The sequence below is a fragment of the Durio zibethinus genome, chromosome 21 (genome assembly GCF_047325235.1).
Source record: "Durio zibethinus cultivar Kanyao isolate XHJ-2024 chromosome 21, ASM4732523v1, whole genome shotgun sequence".
NCBI classification, from domain to species: domain Eukaryota; kingdom Viridiplantae; phylum Streptophyta; class Magnoliopsida; order Malvales; family Malvaceae; genus Durio; species Durio zibethinus.
The window spans coordinates 10,736,016-10,756,127 of record NC_143182.1 but is presented as its reverse complement, the minus strand read 5'-3'; the positions used below and the strand labels follow the sequence as shown (position 1 = coordinate 10,756,127).

At 30.5% G+C, this 20,112-nt stretch overlaps 2 protein-coding genes across 2 annotated transcripts; one reads left to right on the top strand and one right to left on the bottom strand.

Moving 5' to 3' along the window:
* The first annotated feature begins 854 nt into the window (after positions 1-854).
* On the top strand, positions 855-1,492 carry LOC111306496 (uncharacterized). Its single transcript, XM_022904339.2, has one exon. It carries the CDS (start codon positions 1,005-1,007, stop codon positions 1,347-1,349), a length of 345 nt encoding a protein of 114 aa, XP_022760074.2. The 5' UTR covers positions 855-1,004; the 3' UTR covers positions 1,350-1,492.
* A 6,633-nt stretch (positions 1,493-8,125) lies between these two features.
* Positions 8,126-8,455, bottom strand: LOC149512880 (uncharacterized). Its single transcript, XM_089751103.1, has one exon. It carries the CDS (start codon positions 8,453-8,455, stop codon positions 8,126-8,128), a length of 330 nt encoding a protein of 109 aa, XP_089607229.1.
* Positions 8,456-20,112: the final 11,657 nt, after the last annotated feature.

Sequence of the window (20,112 nt, the reverse complement as noted above, 5' to 3'; positions counted from 1 at the left end):
CCATTTTCTTTTTCATCTCCAAATTAAGGACACAGCACAAGGCTAAAGCCCCTGATTTTTTATTTATTTATTTTTGTTTCTTTCTTCGTATCCCATGCATATTGGATTGCAACTTTGGATAACTGCGTATGCAAGTTGATGATAACATGGAAAGAGAGTAGAGAAACACTATAAGTGGAGCCATGAATGATGAGTCTCCATCGAGGGATGTAAATACAGGGAATTGATTCTTAGTCCTTGGATGGAGTCCAAATTTGGGTTCCCATAAATAAACAGATTCTTTAATATTAATTAATTATACATTATATTAATCATACATTATTATTATTATTATTATTATTATTATTATTATTATTATTATTCTGATAGTTGAAATTAAGATTTTAATTGATAAAAAAATTAAAATTAAAATTTAAAAGAGAAAATATCTATACGTGAAGAATGCAAATATCTATTGGAAAAAAAAACAAATGGGATTCAATCCAAAGACTCGAAGGTTTATGGTTCTATTAGCCAATGACAGCTCAACCCCAATCGAATAAAAGATCTTCTTCGACTGAACTTTTTGTCTCTAAGCTTACATTTGATACCTCTCTTTTCTCTGAGATCGTAGGTACTCAATTGAACTGCAAAGGAACCTTAAAAAAATTTGTTCATTGTATTTGCTACATTTAGTTCAATTTTCTATCATTTCAATAAGAAGGAAATAAAAATGAAAAAATTCCTCCATGGAAAGCTTTGTGTACAATCAGGCAACTTTGTCGGCTTGTTGGCCTTAACTAGACCCCACAATTATAAAAAAAATAATGAGTGAAAAAATGCCCTTAAAAAAGGAACGCAATATACCTTTGTGATAAACACTGGCACTATCAACACCACCACCAACTTGCCATTATCAAAACCCATCTACAAAAGGTGGCCTTCCATTCCAAGCTCCCACCCCCAATTCAAGAATCTAAATTCCTTAAATCAAACCTCTTACAATTGCCAGAAAAACCAAAAAAATGTGGCGTATGCTGGTGGTTTTGCGACGAAGTCTACAAAATATCAAGAAAAGCCCCAGAGTAGCTGATGAGAGCATGTATGGTGGAGGAGGGAATAACAACAATAATAATAATAATAATGGGGCTGAGATGCCAATTTTCATAGACAGGAGATCCCGTGGATCCTGGAATGGTTTTTCTGTGATTTGCAGTGTTGTTAGAGCTCCTATTTCTTTAGTTTCTTGCTTCTCTCAACCCCATGTTAATGGAGCTGATGGAGTTTGGGTTTCCAGTGAATTTGCTCAAATTTCAGAGATGAATCATTTGATGGTGAGTGACAGTATGCGTTATGCAATCTTGATGTAAAAAAAAATGTAAGTACTAAATGATAGAATTGTTTTCTTTTCTCTTACTGGATAATCAATGAAGGAGAATTTTGATGTGTGTTGTTTCCTAGGTTCTTTGCATGGATTGACAAAATTATAAATTATTGGCTTTTATTTTCTTTACTTTTTTTTTTCTTCCTTTGAATTATGATCCATGTAATTTTTCCCCATATATATAAATATTTATTGTACGATTGATATATATATATATCTATATATATATATATATATATATATATATTAGTCAATTACAAATTACCTATGTGAATTGCACGTTTTCAATCTTATGGAATAAAATCATGAGTTAGTCTTCGTTGCCTCTTTGCTTAATCAATTTACTCTGTTTTTCATGATTCCTTACTTTGTTTCTTGAAAATACAAATCAAATGCCCAAAAAAATCAATTTTAAATACTAATTTTATTATGCTGGAATTAGAATAGAAAAAACTCCCAGAAGCCTAATCTCTTATGCTTTAAACAATAAAGTGATTGCACTTAAGAAACAAAATGAAAAAAAATAAAGGTTTGAGTAGAGTGGTGAATGATGATATGTGGTTAATGATAGGGCTTGCCACTGCTGGGTGTCATTGCTACAAGTAAATAATTACTAATAAATAGAAAAAGTTCAAGCATGCACAATTTTTTTTTTCTTACATAAGCATGTACAAATTTTATTAAAAAGTGATGAAGTTGTTTATTTTATTTTTAAATTATTTTTTAAAACTATATGTATTTAATAAAAAATTATAATTACAAGTAAATTATTATTTTCAATACTTTAATTTGTTTTTGAAATTATATAATTATTATAAGAGAATTATCAAATATAAATGATATTATAATGGTGACACATATTCTTTAGTTTATATTTAAAAAAATAAAAAATAATTAAAAAGATGAAACATGTGTAATTATTTTAATCTTATTTCTAGAATTAAAAATTTTTTATTGTTAATATATCAAATAATTTCTCTTATTATAATTACCTAAAACAATATTCATGATTAATATTATATCGGAAAATATTTAAAATTAGCAGTCTTTCCAAATTCATCATAAAATAATGTAGACTTTTTTTTTTTTGGTAGAAAAAAATATATAATTCTTTAAGAAAGTATAAAATGAGAAAATCAACCAATAAAGAAATATAATACCCTCTAACTTAATTTCAAATAACAACATAATCTATTTAAATTAATAGGAGAGAATAAGCTTAAAAGTTTATAAATCACCTATTGATTAACCCTAAACCCTGCCAAATGTTTTGTATGTGCTTCATTTGATAATCATATATATATATATATATATATAGTTAGTCTTGTCATTAGCAAAAAATTAAAGCAGGGATACTCCAGCCTAACCTTAATTTTTAATACAGCTTATATCGAATCAATTCTACGGGGGACATCGACAAGCCCCTACTTTCCCAGACACCAATTGTCTCTTACCACGTCATTTATTCCCAAAGACAAAAAATGAAGCGAAGAAAAAGTTGAATTTATAACTCTTTTGCAAAGAAATTAAATCAATTTCTATAACGTTGTAAATAGTGATAATCCCCTAATTATATTTGTTTCTTAAAAAATGTTAATCAATGTCAAGTGACGCTGATTAGAGTGATATTTATGAAAAAAAAAACAATTAATGTATTTTTTTAATTTAGTGAAAAAATGTGTATTAAATACACAATCCCTTAAATACTAAAAAAAAAAAAAAACAAAAACTACCCTTAACCAATGCATCAGTGCAGTGCATGCAGACATTTGTTAACCAGATCTTTGCTTATTTATTTATTTATTTTGGTATAATAAAGTGTAAAAATTTGCATTCAATAACTCTTGGAATACTGCTGGAATTGCTTGAAGGATAGGAAAATTAGGAAGACAAATAATTTTTGTTTACCTGAATTTTCATAAATTCTGATTGTTTTTTCATCCACATCCATTTTACCTTTAATTGTAAATATATAGGAGCACTAAATGTTGTTCTATCAGGACATATGTAGAGATTATAACTTGAGATTCCTATCAGGACAAATCAAATTTGAACTTTGAAATGAAATGGGTGTAATATTTTTATGCAAGGAGGGAAGTTTCAAATCTTTAACATGCGATAGAATAAGATTATATATTTAATTTAGTTAGCTTATACAGTTATTTTTAAAAAATAGTATCTAATATGTTTAAAATTTAAATTTAACATTTGTAATCCTTTTAAATTGTGATTTTTTTGTAAATATATATATATATATATGTATGTATGTATAAGAAAGATTATTGTTAAATATATAGCACAAACAATCAATAAAATTTCTACTAAATGAATAAAAATATTGCTCCAGCACCTAGACTTTTGTTAATTGTGTGTATATATATATATATATATATATATATATATATAAATATACACACGCACACATATATATGTCATAACGATTTTTTGTTCGGGAAGACTCGATTGCTAGACTTGATAAAAATTTTCGGAGTTACCACCAATCTTTTTATAAGGTGTGATTGGCCATTCAAAATATCATCATTTAGTAAAAATCTTAAAATTAATTAAAACTTACCAAAAAAAAGTTTAGGTCTGCGAAATCAAGATTAGGTCCGAGAATACAATTACGAGTGAGGAAGATATTAGCACCCTCAAGTCGCCCGTTCGAAGAATGGTGCCATTTAAACATGCGTAATCCTATAATTTTGATAACAAGGTCTTTTTTTTATTTAAGTTTAATTTCTTAAAATTTATTTTAAAACATTTTTCTCTATTACGAAATTAACATTATTATTATTATTCCATATTCTATAAATTCTCCGACGCTTTGGTGAAATTTATAAAAATTTATTATTTAAAAAATATTTCGAGAAAATTGACCATTCACAAAAATTCTCGAAGACTTCATCATAAGATATTTTAATTATTTATTTGAAAAAAGATTTTAGGAACATCCCCGACACTTTGGTGAGTTCCCAAAATTTGTTAAATAAATTTTAAGATTATCCTGATTCTTTGATGAAATCTAAATATTATGGTTATTTTAAAATTTTATCTTATTTATTCTTTAATTATTTTTTTATAAGAAGAAATTTAGATTATCCCGACTCATCGGTGAAATCTAAATATTAATATCTTGTTTGTATTGAAGAAAATCGAACTCTTTCAATTTTTTATATTTTTAAATATTCAAAATATCAATTATTATTATTTTTATTATTTATTTATTATTTATTATTGTTTTATATTGTTTAAATCAATCTTTATTTTAGTAAAAATAATGTTGGATTATCCCAACTCTATGGTAAAATATGAAAAATTATTTTTACTTGCAATAATTAAAGAAAATTAAACTTTTTTAGCTTTCTCTAAAAATTGCATTTAAAAGATTCATTTAAATAATTTATTTTTTATTTTTTATAATATTTTTATTTTTTAGCAAAAATTATTTTTTAAAATTATCCTAACACTTTTGGTGAAATTTAAATAATATTTTTGCTTGTAATAGAATTTATTTCCTTTAAATAATAATAATAATAATTTTTTTATTTATATTATATTTTTTAGATCTTTATTTTATTTCAGTTTCATTTTTATTCTATTTATTTATTTGTTTCTAAAGAAATAAAAATTATTACTAGTAATAATATAAAATAATAATAATAATAACAATAACAATAATATTATATAAAAAATAGCATAAAAAATAACATAAAATAAATCAAAATCAAAATCAAAATCAAAACAGAAAATAAAAAAAAAGAAAAGGAAAAACCTACGAAATGGGTTAGGCTAGCGCGTGGATTTTACGTGGGTCGGGTTCAATCCAGACGCCCAGAAAGATGTTGTTTTGGAGGGCCTATAAAAGGCTTGTTTCAATTTATTTTTTATTTTTTCTTTCCCCTCTCTCTCTTTACCACAGAACCTTTCTTTCTAAAATTTTGACACCCATCGCCGGCCACCGTGATAACCTAGTTTTCGGTCGGTCATTGCCATGCATCGATGGTAAAAAAATTTAAAGATCCTCAGATTTCAGTGGTCAAAAAATTCAACGGTCACTGAAAAATTCGAACTTTTTTAGATTTTGGTGTCGAAAAATTCAATGGTCGTCGAAAAATTCAAACTTTTTTAGTTTTCGGTGACCTAAAAATTTTTTCAAAAATTCCCAAAAATTCCCCTAATAATCCATTTTTTCTTTCTAAACACTTTTCCAAGCTTAGATTTTTTTAAAAAATCTCAAACTTCATAAATCGAGAATTTCATTCTCAGAAATTTTTTTTTTGTGTTTGCTATTTTTTTTTTATTGTGTGTTGCCTATTTTTCTGCTCTCTGTGTCCTTTTATTTTTATAGAACTTAGCTCTATTTATAGAGCTTTTGGGATTTAAAATCCCAAATCTTCTAGGATTTTTTTTTGTGAAAAATTTATGTCTATTCGGTGACTTTTGGTCATTGAATTTCAGGCTACCAAGTTAGACAATGTCAAAAAGAAAATATCACTCTGGCAGCTTGATTTCAACTGTCAAAGTTGAAACCAAAATATTTATTTTTTGACTTTTTTTTTTAAATTAATTAATTATTTAATAATAATAATAATAATAATAATAATAAAATACAATAGTCAAAATTGGTGTCTACAGCTGCCTTCTTTACTTATTTTTTAGAATAAAAAAGAAAGCAAAGATAAAAAGACACCAATTTTGTTTAAGTAAATACATACAAAAAATGAAACATTGAACATAAAATTTTTTTTTGAAAGAAAATTTGAAAGGCTTCTCTTAACAGAGGCTATGAAACTTTAAATTAAAAATGCTCATCTCACCAGAGGCAACAAACTTTAAATCCAAAAGGCTTCTCTCACCAGAGGTAACAACTTTAAATTCAAAAAGCTCCTTTCATCAGAGTCAACAAACTTTAAATGATAAAAGCTCCTTTAACCAAATGTAACAAACTTTAAATTCCAAAGGCTTATCTCACTAGAGGCAACAAACTTTAAATTCAAAAAGCTCCTTTAACCAAAGGTAAACAAACTTTAAATTCCAAAGGCTCATCTCACCAGAGGCAACAAACTTTAAATTCAAAAAGCTCATTTAAACCAAAGGCAACAAACTTTAAATGTTAAAAGGCTTCTCTCATTAGAGGCAACAAACTTTAAATTTCAAAAGCTCCTTTCACCAGATGCAAAAATTCCAAAGGTTTCTTTCACCAGAGGCAAAAATTCCAAAGATTTCTTTCACCAGAGGTAACAAACTTTAAATTTCAAAGGCTCCTCTCACCAGAGGCAACAAACTTTAAATTCAAAAAGCTCTTTTAACCAAAAGAAACAAACTTTAAATGTTAAAAGGCTCCTCTGACCAAAGGTAACAAACTTTAAATTCAAAAGATTCCTCTCACTAGAGGCAACAAACTTTAAATGATAAAAGCTCATTTAACCAAAGACAACAAACTTTAAATGTTAAAGATCTGAGATGACTTATAGATTATGCCATTTAGTTTTACAAATCATGCATAATTTTGATAGAGTCCTATGACTAAAGGCTTTTGAAATTAAAAAAACTCCTCTGACTAGAGGCAACAAACTTTAAATGTTAAAAAGCTCATCTCACCAGAGGTAACAAACTTTAAATGTTAAAAAAACTCCTCTAATCAGAGGCAACATACTTTAAATATTAAAAATCTGAGAGGTAATGGTATTCGAAAGATTTTTCTAAACAGAGGGTTCATATCTTTCCTACTTTTGACTTTTCTTTTGTTGGTCTTGAATTGTCCTAGACCTATACATCTATCGTGTCACATGAATGAGTGAATGACATTTTCATGTTTTTGCAATGCCATGCAATAAATGATGATCGTGATGTAAATGTACTTATTATGCAAATGAAAAGACCATCTTTTTTATCTTTTTTTTCATTGTCATTTTCCTTTAATCCTTAAAATTTTTCAAAGTTTCTTTCCTTTTTTTTTTCTCTTGAATCTTATGCATTCCAGCAATTGATTAAATTCAAATAAAAAAGATTTCTCTTCATATCCCATATTCCATGTCGACCACTTTATGACTCATAGGCCACTCTTTTCATTGACATTTGTTCCTTACTATTTTGCTTATCGTTTTAAATCTCTTTTAAAATAATGTGTGTGTCTTTTATGGTCATTGTTATTCTTTCATCATTTTTTAAATTTCAAACAATTATAACACATTGCACATTTTTTTTTAATGAGAGGGACAAAAAGAAGGATAAACAAAGAGGTATTTTAATTATGTAAAAGGGAAAAGTATTTCATGCATTATTAAAAAGGATATAACAAGGACAATAAGTAATCATATAACAAATATTCAGATCATCATAAACTAATTCATCATGGATTCTTTTCTGAAAACTCTTGATTGGTGCCTTCAACTTTTTAAAAATGTAGCAAACCAAACTAGCCCAAAACCATTGAAATCTTTTGGCACATATCGATAATTAATCCACTCCATTCACTATCCCCTTTTATTTTTATCTAAATTGCCCTTTCAGGTTTTCAACTTAGATATCTTTTAAATTTATTTTGCTTTTTTTTATTTTTTTAAGCATAGTACTTTTTTACTGCATCGATATTGACTAGATTTGACAAATCATCTCCATCCATTCTTGCTAAGATCAGTGCCCCACCAAAAAAAGCTTTTTTACCACATATGGGCCTTCTCAATTATGAGTCCATTTTCTTCGAGGATCCTGTTGGTTAGGAAAAATCTTCTTCAATACTAATTTTCCCCCTTGAAATTATCGTAGGTGAACTTTCTTGTCATGAGTTTGCATCATTCTTCTTTGATACAGTTGACCATGGCAAAGTGCAGCTAATCTCTTTTCTTCAATAAGATTCAATTGTTCATATCGAGCACGAACCCATTTATACACATGGCAAAGTGCTTCTTCTAACTCAACTTTCATGAGAATGCGCAAAGAAAGAATTTCAACTTCAATGGGCAACACTGCCTCCATCCCATATACCAATGAAAATGGTGTAGCTCTTGTAGATGTGTGAATCAAAGTTCGATAAGCATGTAATGCAAATGGTAGCTTTTCATGGCAATCTTTATACACATCTATCATCTTTTCAATAATTTTTTTTATGTTTTTATTGGTTGCTTCAACTATCACATTCATCTTTGGACGATAAGGTGCTGATTTATGATGTTTGATTTTAAACTGAGCACATACCTCTGCCATCATTTTATTATTCAAATTAAGAACATTATCTGAAATGATCCTTTTTGAAAGGCCATATCGACATATGGTCTCTTTCTTGATAAATTGCAAACCACCATTCTTGTCACATTAGCATATGAAGTTGTCTCAACCCACTTTGTGAAGCAATCAATTACCACTAAAATGAATCGATGTCCATTTGAGGCTTTTGGTGTAATAGGCCCTATCACATTCATTCCCCACATAGAAAAAGGCCAAGATGTTAACATAACACGCAAGAACGTTAGAGGAACTTGAATCTTGTCTGCATAAATTTGACATTTATGACATTTTCTAGCATAGTCAATGCAATCTTTTTCCATTATCAATCAATAGTATCCTGCTCTTATTATTTGCTTAGTCATCATATGACTGTTTGTATGGGTTTCATAAACACCTCCATGAATTTCTTCTAGTAACTTTTTGGCTTCGGTAGCATTCACACATCTCAATAGTGTTTGGTCTCGACTTTTCTTATATAAAATTTTTTCATCTAGAAAGAAACCTATTGCCAACCTTCTCAACGTTCTCTTATCATTCTCTGATATGTGTTCTAGGTATTGTTGATATTTAACATATTGTAATATGTAAAAATACCATAGTTTTCCATCAATTCCTTTATCAACATTTGAATAGTGAGTTGGTTTCTCTCACAAGCTCAATTTGATGGGTTAGATTTTAGCATTTTCATTTAATTTGAACATTGCTACCAATGTAGCCAAAGCATCAGCCATCTGATTCTCTTATCGGGATAAATGATGAAACCAAATATTCTTAAATTTTTTGATCAATTCTGATATATACTTTTGGTATAAAATTAACTTTGAGTCTCTAGTTTTCCATTCTTCTCACAATTGGTATATGACCAAGGCAGAGTCTCCATAAACTTTTAAAGCATGGGCCTTCATTTCAAGAGTAGCTTGAAGACCCAGAACACATGCTTCATATTCTGTCACATTATTGGTGCAATCAAAATTTAGTTTTGCAGTGATTAGGTGGTAATCCCCTTCTGAAGATATCAAAACTACTTCAATACCATGCCCTAAAGCATTTGATGTACCATCAAAATATATCTTTCATATACCTTCATTATGCTCTTCTTTATCTATGTGCATTACAGACATTAAGTTTTTATCTGAAAAATCAAATGTCATAGGCACATAATCTTCATGAGTGCGTTCTGTAAGAAATTTAGCAATAACACTTCTTTTGATTACCTTTTGAGATACATATACAATGTCATATTCAAAAAGTAACACTTGCCATCTTGCTATTCTTTTCAACAATAAAGGTTTTTCAAAGATGTACCTGATTGGGTCTAATTTGGTAATGAGCTAAGTAATATGATACAACATATATTGTTTGAGCCGACGAGCTGTCCAAGCTAATGCATAAATACATCTTTTTCAATGGTGAATACTTTGACTCATAATTAGTAAACTTTTTGCTAAGGTAATAAATGGCCTGTTTTTTCTTTCCTGTTTCATTATGTTGCCCTAAAACACATCCCGTTGATTTTTTATGCACAGTTAAATATAGGATAAGAAGTCTTCTAGGGACAGGTAACATTAATACTGATGGGTTTGAAAAATATTCTTTAACTTTTTCAAACGCCATTTGACAATCTTCATCCCATTTTTTTGACCCATGTTTTTGAAGAATCTTAAATATGGGATCACATTTGATTGTAAGTTGGGAAATGAAACGAATAATATAATTCAATCTCCCTAAAAATCCCCATACTTTTTTTTATGTGCGCAGGGTGATAGCTCTTGGATGGCACGTATCTTATCTAGATCCACCTCTAGTCTTTTTTTACTGACAATAAATCCTAGTAATTTTCCTGAGGTTGAACCAAAAGTGCATTTAGCTGGATTGAGCTTGAGTTGAAACTTTTTTAATCTTTTAAATAGCTTTCTGCGATTTGTTACATGATTTTATTCTTCACGAGATTTGGCAATCATGTCATCCACATACACCTCTATTTTTTTGTGCATCATATCATGGAATAGAGTTACTATGGCTCTTTTATAAGTTGCCCCAGCATTTTTCAAACTGAAAGGCATGACTTTATAGTAAAATATTTCTCATACTATCACAAAAATAGTCTTTTCCTTATCTTCTTGTGCCATCTTAATTTGATTGTAGCCTAAAAATCCATCCATGAATGAAAATAGAGAATGCCTAGTGGAATGTCCACTAAAGTGTCAATATAAAGCAATAGAAAGAAACCCATTGCCAACCTTCTCAACGTTCTCTTATCATTCTCTGATATGTGCTCTAGGTATTGTTGATATTTAACATATTGTAATATGTCAAAATACCATAGTTTTCCATCAATTCCTTTATTAACATTTGAATAGTGAGTTGGTTTCTCTCGCAAGCTCAATTTGATGGGTTAGATTTCAGCATTTTCATTTAATTTGAACATTGCTACCAATGTAGCCAAAACATCAGCCATCTAATTCTCTTCTCCGGATAAATGATGAAACCAAATATTCTTAAATTTTTTGATCAATTTTGATATATACTTTTGGTATAAAATTAACTTTGAATCTCTGATTTTCCATTCTCCTTACAATTGGTATATAACCAAGGCAGAGTCTCCATAAACTTTTAAAGCATGGGCCTTCATTTCAAGAGTAGCTTGAAGACCCAGAACACATGCTTCATATTCTATCACATTATTGGTGCAATCAAAATTTAGTTTTGCAGTGATTAGGTGGTAATCCCCTTATAGAGATATCAAAACTACTTTAATACCATGCCCTAAAGCATTTGATGCACCATCAAAATACATCTTTCATATACCTTCATTATGCTCTTCTTTATCTATGTGCATTACAGACATTAAGTTTTTATCTAAAAAATCAAATGTCATAGGCACATAATCTTCATGAGTGCGTTCTGTAAGAAATTTAGCAATAGCACTTCTTTTGATTGCCTTTTGAGATACATATACAATGTCATATTCAAAAAGTAACACTTGCCATCTTGCTATTCTTTTTGACAATAAAGGTTTTTCAAATATGTACCTGATTGGGTCTAATTTGGTAATGAGCTAAGTAATATGATACAACATATATTGTCTGAGTCGACGAGCTGTCCAAGCTAGTGCATAAATACATCTTTTTCAATGGTGAATACTTTGGCTCATAATTAGTAAACTTTTTGCTAAGGTAACAAATGGCCTGTTCTTTCTTTCCTGTTTCATTATGTTGCCCTAAAACATATCCCGTTGATTTTTTATGCATTGTTAAATATAGGATAAGAAGTCTTCTAGGGACAGGTAACATTAATACTGACGGGTTTGAAAAATATTTTTTAATTTTTTCAAACGCCATTTGACAATCTTCATCCCATTTTTTTGACCCGTGTTTTTTAAGAATCTTAAATATGAGATCACATTTGACTGTAAGTTGAGAAATGAAACGAATAATATAATTCAATCTCCCTAAAAATCCCCTTACTTTTTTTTATGTGTGCAGGGTGATAGCTCTTAGATGGCACGTATCTTATCTAGGTCCACCTCTATTCCTTTTTTACTGACAATAAATCCTAGTAATTTTCCTGAGGTTGAACCAAAAGTGCATTTAGCTGGATTGAGCTTGAGTTGAAACTTTTTTAATCTTTTAAATAGCTTTTTGCGATTAGTTACCTGATTTTATTCTTCACGAGATTTGGTAATCATGTCATCCACATACACCTCTATTTTTTGTGCATCATATCATGGAATAGAGTTACTATGGCTCTTTTATAAGTTGCTCAAGCATTTTTCAAACCGAAAGGCATGACTTTATAGTAAAATATTCCTCATACTATCATAAAAAAAGTCTTTTCCTTATCTTCTTGTGCCATCTTAATTTGATTATAGCCTAAAAATCCATCCATGAATGAAAATAGAGAATGCCTAGTGGAATTGTCCACTAAAGTGTCAATATAAAGCAATAAAAAATTATCCTTTAGACTTACTCTATTCAGATCCTGATAATCAACATACATTTTCATTTTGCCATCTTTTTTAGGTACTAGAACTATATTCGTAACCTATTCGGGATATTTGGCCACTTCTAAAAATCTTGCATCAAATTACTTTTTCACTTCTTCTTTTATTTTCAACAACATTTCAAGTTTCATCCTTCTCAGCTTATGTTTATTGGTTTGCACTCAAGCTTAAAGGTAACTTATGCACTACAATTTTAGTATCCAGCTCTAGCATATCTTGATATAACCAAGCAAATACATGTACATAATCATGTAGTAACTTTATCAACTCCTGCTTTATTGGTGATGACATTAAAGTACCAATCTTAACTTTTTTTTTAGTTTTTTCATCCCCTAAATTAATAACTTTAGTGGCTTCTTGATAAGGCATGATTTGTTTCTCTTATTGTTCCACTAATCTCAATAATTCTGGGGATATTGCATGGTTTTTCATATTTTCTTCATCATCGAGTTCACTAATATAAACAAAATTTTTAAAATCAAATCCTAGAATATTGTTATGATGATTTTCATATTCATTATTCAGATACCTAAAAATAAGTGAAATAGATGAAATGTAAAAGGATGTATAGTAATGCAAGGAATTAAAATTAAAGAGGCAAAAAAAATGGACAAATGTGCTACACTTGTCATTTATTCAATTGAAAATGAAGAAACAAACACACATAAGAAATTTAACACTTTTAACAAAAACATTTAGATTAGGTTCAACATATTACTTTAGAGAAAATTTAAAAACAATAGGTATCTCTTTAACATGCCAATTTTTTAGTTCTGCACCAAGAGGAGTAAGATAAACCCATGATAGCTTGGATCTTCGTTTTTCTTTTTTTCACCCACCATTTGTATAGAAAATTCAGCAAAAATATCTTCCAATGATGGTGTAAACTATTTTTCTATGTTGCCTGCTACATCTGGATAGATATAATCGACTAAGATGAAAGTCTCGTAAAGGGGAGAAAAAGATAGGCTTTTAGTTTCTACTTTTTACCCTAAAAAATGAGCCAACCCTTTTTCTCTTTTTCCTCTATGAACTTCATCTTTCTTTTCGAGTTGGCTTGTACCCCAGCCCAAACCTATCATCTTTCTTCGACATCATCCATGGTTGTTATATCCCTTGTAAGTCAGCCCATACTTATTGTCCTTTCCCTATCACTGCTTTAAGTGCCATATTGAAAGCTTTGGATAGACATGGAATATACACTTTTGATCCTTCACCCACATAGGTTGCATTAATGAATTCAAAGGATCTGAAAGAACATTTAGAGCTTCCTCAACTACTTTAACATATAATGTAATAGAGGGTTTAGTCACCAACAAGTCTTCTTCACCAACAACAATGATTACGTATTCATCAATTATGAATTTTACTTTCTGATGCAGAATGGAAGGAATAACTCCTGCCATGTAAATCCATGGTCTTCCAAAAAGATAACTATAGGAAAAAGCGATATCCATGACTTGAAAGATTATATCAAAAGTACATGGTCCAATTTGGATTGGTAGCTCAATATCGCTTATCACTTCATGACGAGTCCCATCAAAAGTCCTCACTATCATATAACTCATTTTTATGTAAGACATGTCAACTGATAATCTAGATAGTGTAGTCATAGGCATGACATTTAAAGAAGATCTATTATCAATGAGTACTTTTATCAGTGTATGATCCTTGTATCTTATAGAGATATGTAAGGCTTTAGCATCACCTCTACCACCAAGTGAAATTTCATCATCACTAAATGATATATAATTTTCCACTGTGATATTTCTCACTATGCGATCAAGTTTCTTCACAGATATATTATGAGCTACATAAGCCTCGTTGAGTACTTTGAGCAAAATATTTCTGTGAGGTTCAAAATTTAATAATAACGAGAGCATAGAAATCAAAGCTGGTAAGCGATTTAATTGCTCTACTATACTATATTCATTATGTTTAATAAGCTTAAAAAACTCACAAGTCTCTTTTTTTGTAACTGAATTTTTACATTCTCGATCTAAGACTAGGGCTGGGTGAGTCTCTTGATCGTTGAGTGCTTTATCTTCTTTTTCTAAGCTCTTTTCCCCTTTTTTTTATTTTTTTTTGTGCTCTCTCAAGTGCTTCTGGGTATAGTACTACCCATTTTCAGTTCTGCCCCCAACGTAGTTATATTTGTTGTACTTGCATCACATGAGTCATATTGAAGAGAACTATTATCCAAACCTTATGATATGATATTACAATCATATTTCCAAGGGACTGCCTTATTTGATTTGTAAGAGAATGGGTTAGAGACCTCAATTGTCACCTTCGGCATAGTTATACAAACTGGTTCATCAATTTTAGCACTCCATTTTTCATCATAAAAGATCATGATAGGCTCAAAATTCATATGAACTGGCTTATTAACTTTAACACTTGGTTTTTCTTCATAAAAAATGGTAACAAGCTTCAAATTCATTCGATAAGGCCTATTTTTAGATGAGTCTTTCGTAACAACATTTACTAAACTTTTTTCATGTTTTTCATAAAATTCAACCGAGAAAGAATCCATCATTCTCTACAACTCCTATCGAAATGCTTTATAATCTTGAAACAAATGACCAACCATCCCCATATAGAATTCACAAGTGTGATTTGAATTATATGAAAATTTTCCATCATTTGAGTTTTCAGGTATTGGATGAATCATATTTGTTTTCACAAAGGTAGCAAATATTTCATCCATAGGGGTTCTGATCTAGCTTACTTTTCTTTTAATATTCTGAGTTGTCTCACTATTTAAAGCATATATTGATCTTCTACCATGATTAGGTAACGAATTAGCCTCTATATTTGGTCTGACCGTAGTTGTGAAATTTAAAATTTCATTATCAATCAAGCTTTGCACCCTACGTTTGAAAGCCGTACAATTTTTTAAGGAGTGGCCCTAAATTCCATAATGATAGTCACAAGAAGCTTTAGGATCATACCACTTCGGATATAGAGGTTTTAAAGGCTCTATGGACTGTCGAGCCACCAAGTATTTATGGAGTAACTGAGGGAACAATTTTATGTATGTCATAGGAATTGGATCAAATCATTGTTACTCTTGATTATTTCAAGGTTTTCTTCGATTAAAGTCTGTGGTATTTGTCTAAAAAGAAGGTTGTGGTCAAAGTGCTTGAAGGTGAACATTGGCTTGAAAAGTAGGTGTCTGGGTTTGTATTGGTTGGTAATGGTATGGGTTTTAGGAAATGTTAAAAATGGTTGGGTAAGAAGATTGGTATACAAGATATGAATGGTATGGGATAAAAGGTCTTGGTTTTGGTTTTTCAGTGGTGACAGCTTGCACTTTTACTTCTTTTTTCTTGGATGGTCTTCTTTTCTTTGATCCAAAAACATCACTTCCATCAATCTTTTCATTTTTAATGATATTTTTTATTATCTCTCCTGTAATTACCATATCAATAAAGTTTTTCATGGCATGACCAATAAGTTTATCATAATATGGTGCTCGAAGAGTATTAATGAACATAATAGTTATTTTTTTTTAGGTGAGAGAAAGTTGAACCTAGCAGCAACATTTACCATCTCTGGGCATATTCTTTAAAATTTTCATTAACTTTTTTTTTCATGTTTTGTAAAGACAGTCTATCTGGAACCATGTCTGTGACATGCTTGTATTGAGTAATAAATTATTTGGCCAGATCTTTCTATGAATGAATATGACTCCTGTCTAATTGAATATACCATCTAGTAGCAGATCCAGTAAGACTATCCTGAAAACAATGGATAAGTAACTTGTATTATTTGTATGCCCAGTCATTTTTCAACAGAACGTAGTAATATGTGCCTGAAAGCATTTGGTTTTATCATATTTTTTAAATTTTGGTACTTTAAACTTTGGTGGGATTACCAAATCTGGAACCAAACTGAGTTCATTGGCATCAATTGTACCAAAAATATTTACGCCTTCAACAACTCGTAGCCTTTCTTCTAAAAGATCTAATTTTTGCTGTGCCTTTGTATTATTAGATTGTTCGGGCATGCCTTTCTTTAGTTTCTCATGCCCTTTTGGGTCATCTAAATCTAGGACCGTAATGGGTTCAACATGACTTGCCCCAATATTTAAACCAACATGTCCTTGACTACGTGGTTGAACCTTGAAGAGAGGTAAATTAAAATGAGCATGTGGCTGCCTTTTAGGCTATGTCATTTATGGATGCATTTGATGAGAAGTTTGAGCAAAAGATGGAGTAAACCCTGATGAATACAATGGATCTTCCCTATCACTGGTATTTTCTTGGGCTTGAGGCTCTTTCTCAGTAGTTACTTCTTCAGCAACCCTTTTTTCTTTGGTTATTTTCCTCATCATGTCCATCATTGCAGCCATTTCTTTTCGAGTCTCTTCTTGAGTCCTAATCATTTGTTTTAACAACTCTTGTTGAAACCTAATCATTTGCTCCTGCATATCAAATTAAGCTTTTTCTATCCTTTTTATTCTAGATGTTTGCTCACTTTTCATGATTTTGACTTATGAACGAGTGTTGTAATGATGACAAGTGGTTTGATCTATGTTTTCTTGATGGCCTAACTATCCTTGCACTTGATTGAGTTAAAGGAAGCTATTTGAGATTTGTTATTTTGAGGTTTCTTTCTTTTAGTTACAATGCATTTTTTTTTTTAAATGAAACACATATATGATGCATGAATACATGAATACAAAAGATGTGCTTATTATATATCCAATATTTGCAAAAGATTTTAAGTCTAAACTTGAACCACCATATCATAACTTCACATTATCCTTACTAAATAAATCTTTCATTACAATATTAAAATTTTCAAAAGAAGCGTCTTACATGGTTGTACTGCTCATAAACATTCTCTAAAAACTTAGTCAAGCATTGATTATGCTATCCGAGGTAAACTTATTTCTTTACTTGCTTAGCTTTTTGAGCCATGTCTCTTACTTTAAAGCTAACTTTTCTTATTTGTTCTACTAGATAGGGTGGCTTGAAATTCTTTCAACTGATATTCTTCTTTCCAATACTATGCTCTATATTCAAATTGATCTCGTTCCTCTTTCAAAATTTGAATGGCTTCATGTCGATAATGCATTTGCTATTTCAAGTCATTTATGAGACTCTGTAGTACTTTTTTTTCTTCCATAGATTAACTAAGCTCTTCTTCCTTAGATAATAAATTGGACCGAAGCTATTTTGCATTTTTTTTGAACTTCTCAAGCTCTATAGTCATTGTGGTGTGGACTTAGGCTAGCTTTTAAAAATCTTTTCTTGTTCTTTTTCAGGCTTTCGAGATTTTGCTTCACTCTTATCAGTTTTATCTTTTCAATAATTAATCTCATGCTAAAGCCTTTTCGTTTCAAGCTCTCATATTTCTTTTTCTTCTTCAAATTTGCACTTCATAATCTTTATATCCTTAGGAATCTCTTCATAATGGGTGTCTTTTTGGTGGCATGGTCTATTTTTTTTAGGATCAATTTTGCTTATGACTCGTTGACTTCTTTATATCAGATATTTAGGTGTGGCTTTGTCTATATATTCCTCACGATCTACTCTTCAAGTCTGCTTTCACTCTCTGATAATCTCTTTTATCTTTCCTAGAAATCTTGATTCTTCAAAAGAGAATTCCAATTCTTGAAGCCCATGAGTCATTGGGACAAATTGCTCTGACCTTAATTTTCAACGGACTAATGCCGGAGCATAGCTTATACATCTCCACGGTCTTAAGAGTGGAACCCATGACTAGTCACCACACCTGTATAACATGGCTTATCGTGGCATCCATGAAGCTCTCCATATAACCTGAGCACTAATGAGATCTTGCAAAATCAATACCCACTCTTCATTAGTCTTTGATTCTGGCCACTCAACATTGCAACATTCTTCAATTGGCCTACTTTTATTACTATATGTAGGATGAAATTTACCTATATGATGTTGAAAATGACTTTTTGCTCAAATGTAGAGTAACTGTACACATCCTATAAAGCATCCTCATTTTCTTCGATAATGATTCAATGATCTAAAGGTCTTTGCCAATATAGAACGAACATGATTGATTTTATTATCCATCTGCTCGAGAAAGTCAATTGCTGATACCTCAATGTGCCCCAAGATCTTCGAAAAAATGATCAAGCCATAAATTGTCAAAGTTATCATTCTCATTCCTCATTCATCCTTCAAGTGTTTGAAGATGTAATCATGTAAGATTTCTCACGGGATGCAATCACTTTTGCCTTTTGTTTGGATATACGAGTTCACATTCTGAATGGGGACCTTTATTATAGAGGCGAGTTTCTTTCGAGACCCAAGTTTTTGACCTTACTAATAGATTTTGTCTGGATTGGAAAGATGCAACCATAACAATGTAGTATATTATTCGATCGTCGGGATCATATCTATTTCATTGAATATGAAACATCTGTATACAGGATCCCAAAATTGGACTAAAACTCTTATCAACTAATTTTCTGTAGGCACCTCAAGTAGTGAAGCAATATGACCGTATTTTTTTCTCAAAAGCCATCTTCCTAAAAGTTGTTACACATGCCAGATTTCGACCAACTCAAAAATGTCATTTTGTTAAAGTCCCAACTTGATTTCTTTAGGCAAAATTTCTTGTTCAGATTCTTTCAAACAATTTCCCATTCTACTTTGGGCTTCTAATAATAGAGTTATCACCACTTTGGTCTCTTCACACACAGTGAGCTTCGAAGCTGAGAACATTATGATGGTGTTTCTGAAGCAAGACTGAAAATCTTCTTACTGATATTGGCATATTGATAAACACATCCCATATGTAAGTGTTTATGATGATGCATGATCATGAAACAAAAGGAGATCAAAACAAAATAGGGTTAGTAATCACATTAAAATAAATATCCCTAATGTGTCCTAATTTATGGTATAATAAAAAATAGTATGGCCTTATCTAAGGTTGGTTTTTTAAGGTTCACTATATGCATGGTTTGGTAATTAACATAGGCTAAAAAGGTTCCCAAATGATCCTCACTGTCATCCACTCTGGACTAGTAAGGCCCTCGATCCTCATCCATAATGGGCTACCGACGAAAAGGGTTCAACTTGAGTGAAAGTATTTAGTTAACCCAAGTAAAGGCATTATAATCTCATGAAAGCGTAGGTACTCTACTCCCTCCTAAAAAAGGATAGATTTGAGAGCCCAGGTATAAAGCTCATGCATGAATGTTAATGTGCACATGTGTGAGGGAATGTAACAAATAAAATTAACAATATAATTAGCAATAATATAAAATAATAACATATCACAACCAAATGAAAAAATTTTAATATTCGAAGATGAGATAAGAAATTAAAGTTAAATATCGAAAAGACCATGAAATCAAAATTTGGATGACGCATGTTTAATTTTTTGGCTTGACTCTGAAGCATCCTAATGGAGTTGCCAAGCTGTCATAATGATTTTTCATCTAAGGGGACTCGATCATTGGACTTGGTGAAAATTTTCGGAATCGCCACCAATCTTTTTATAGGGTGCGATTGGCCAC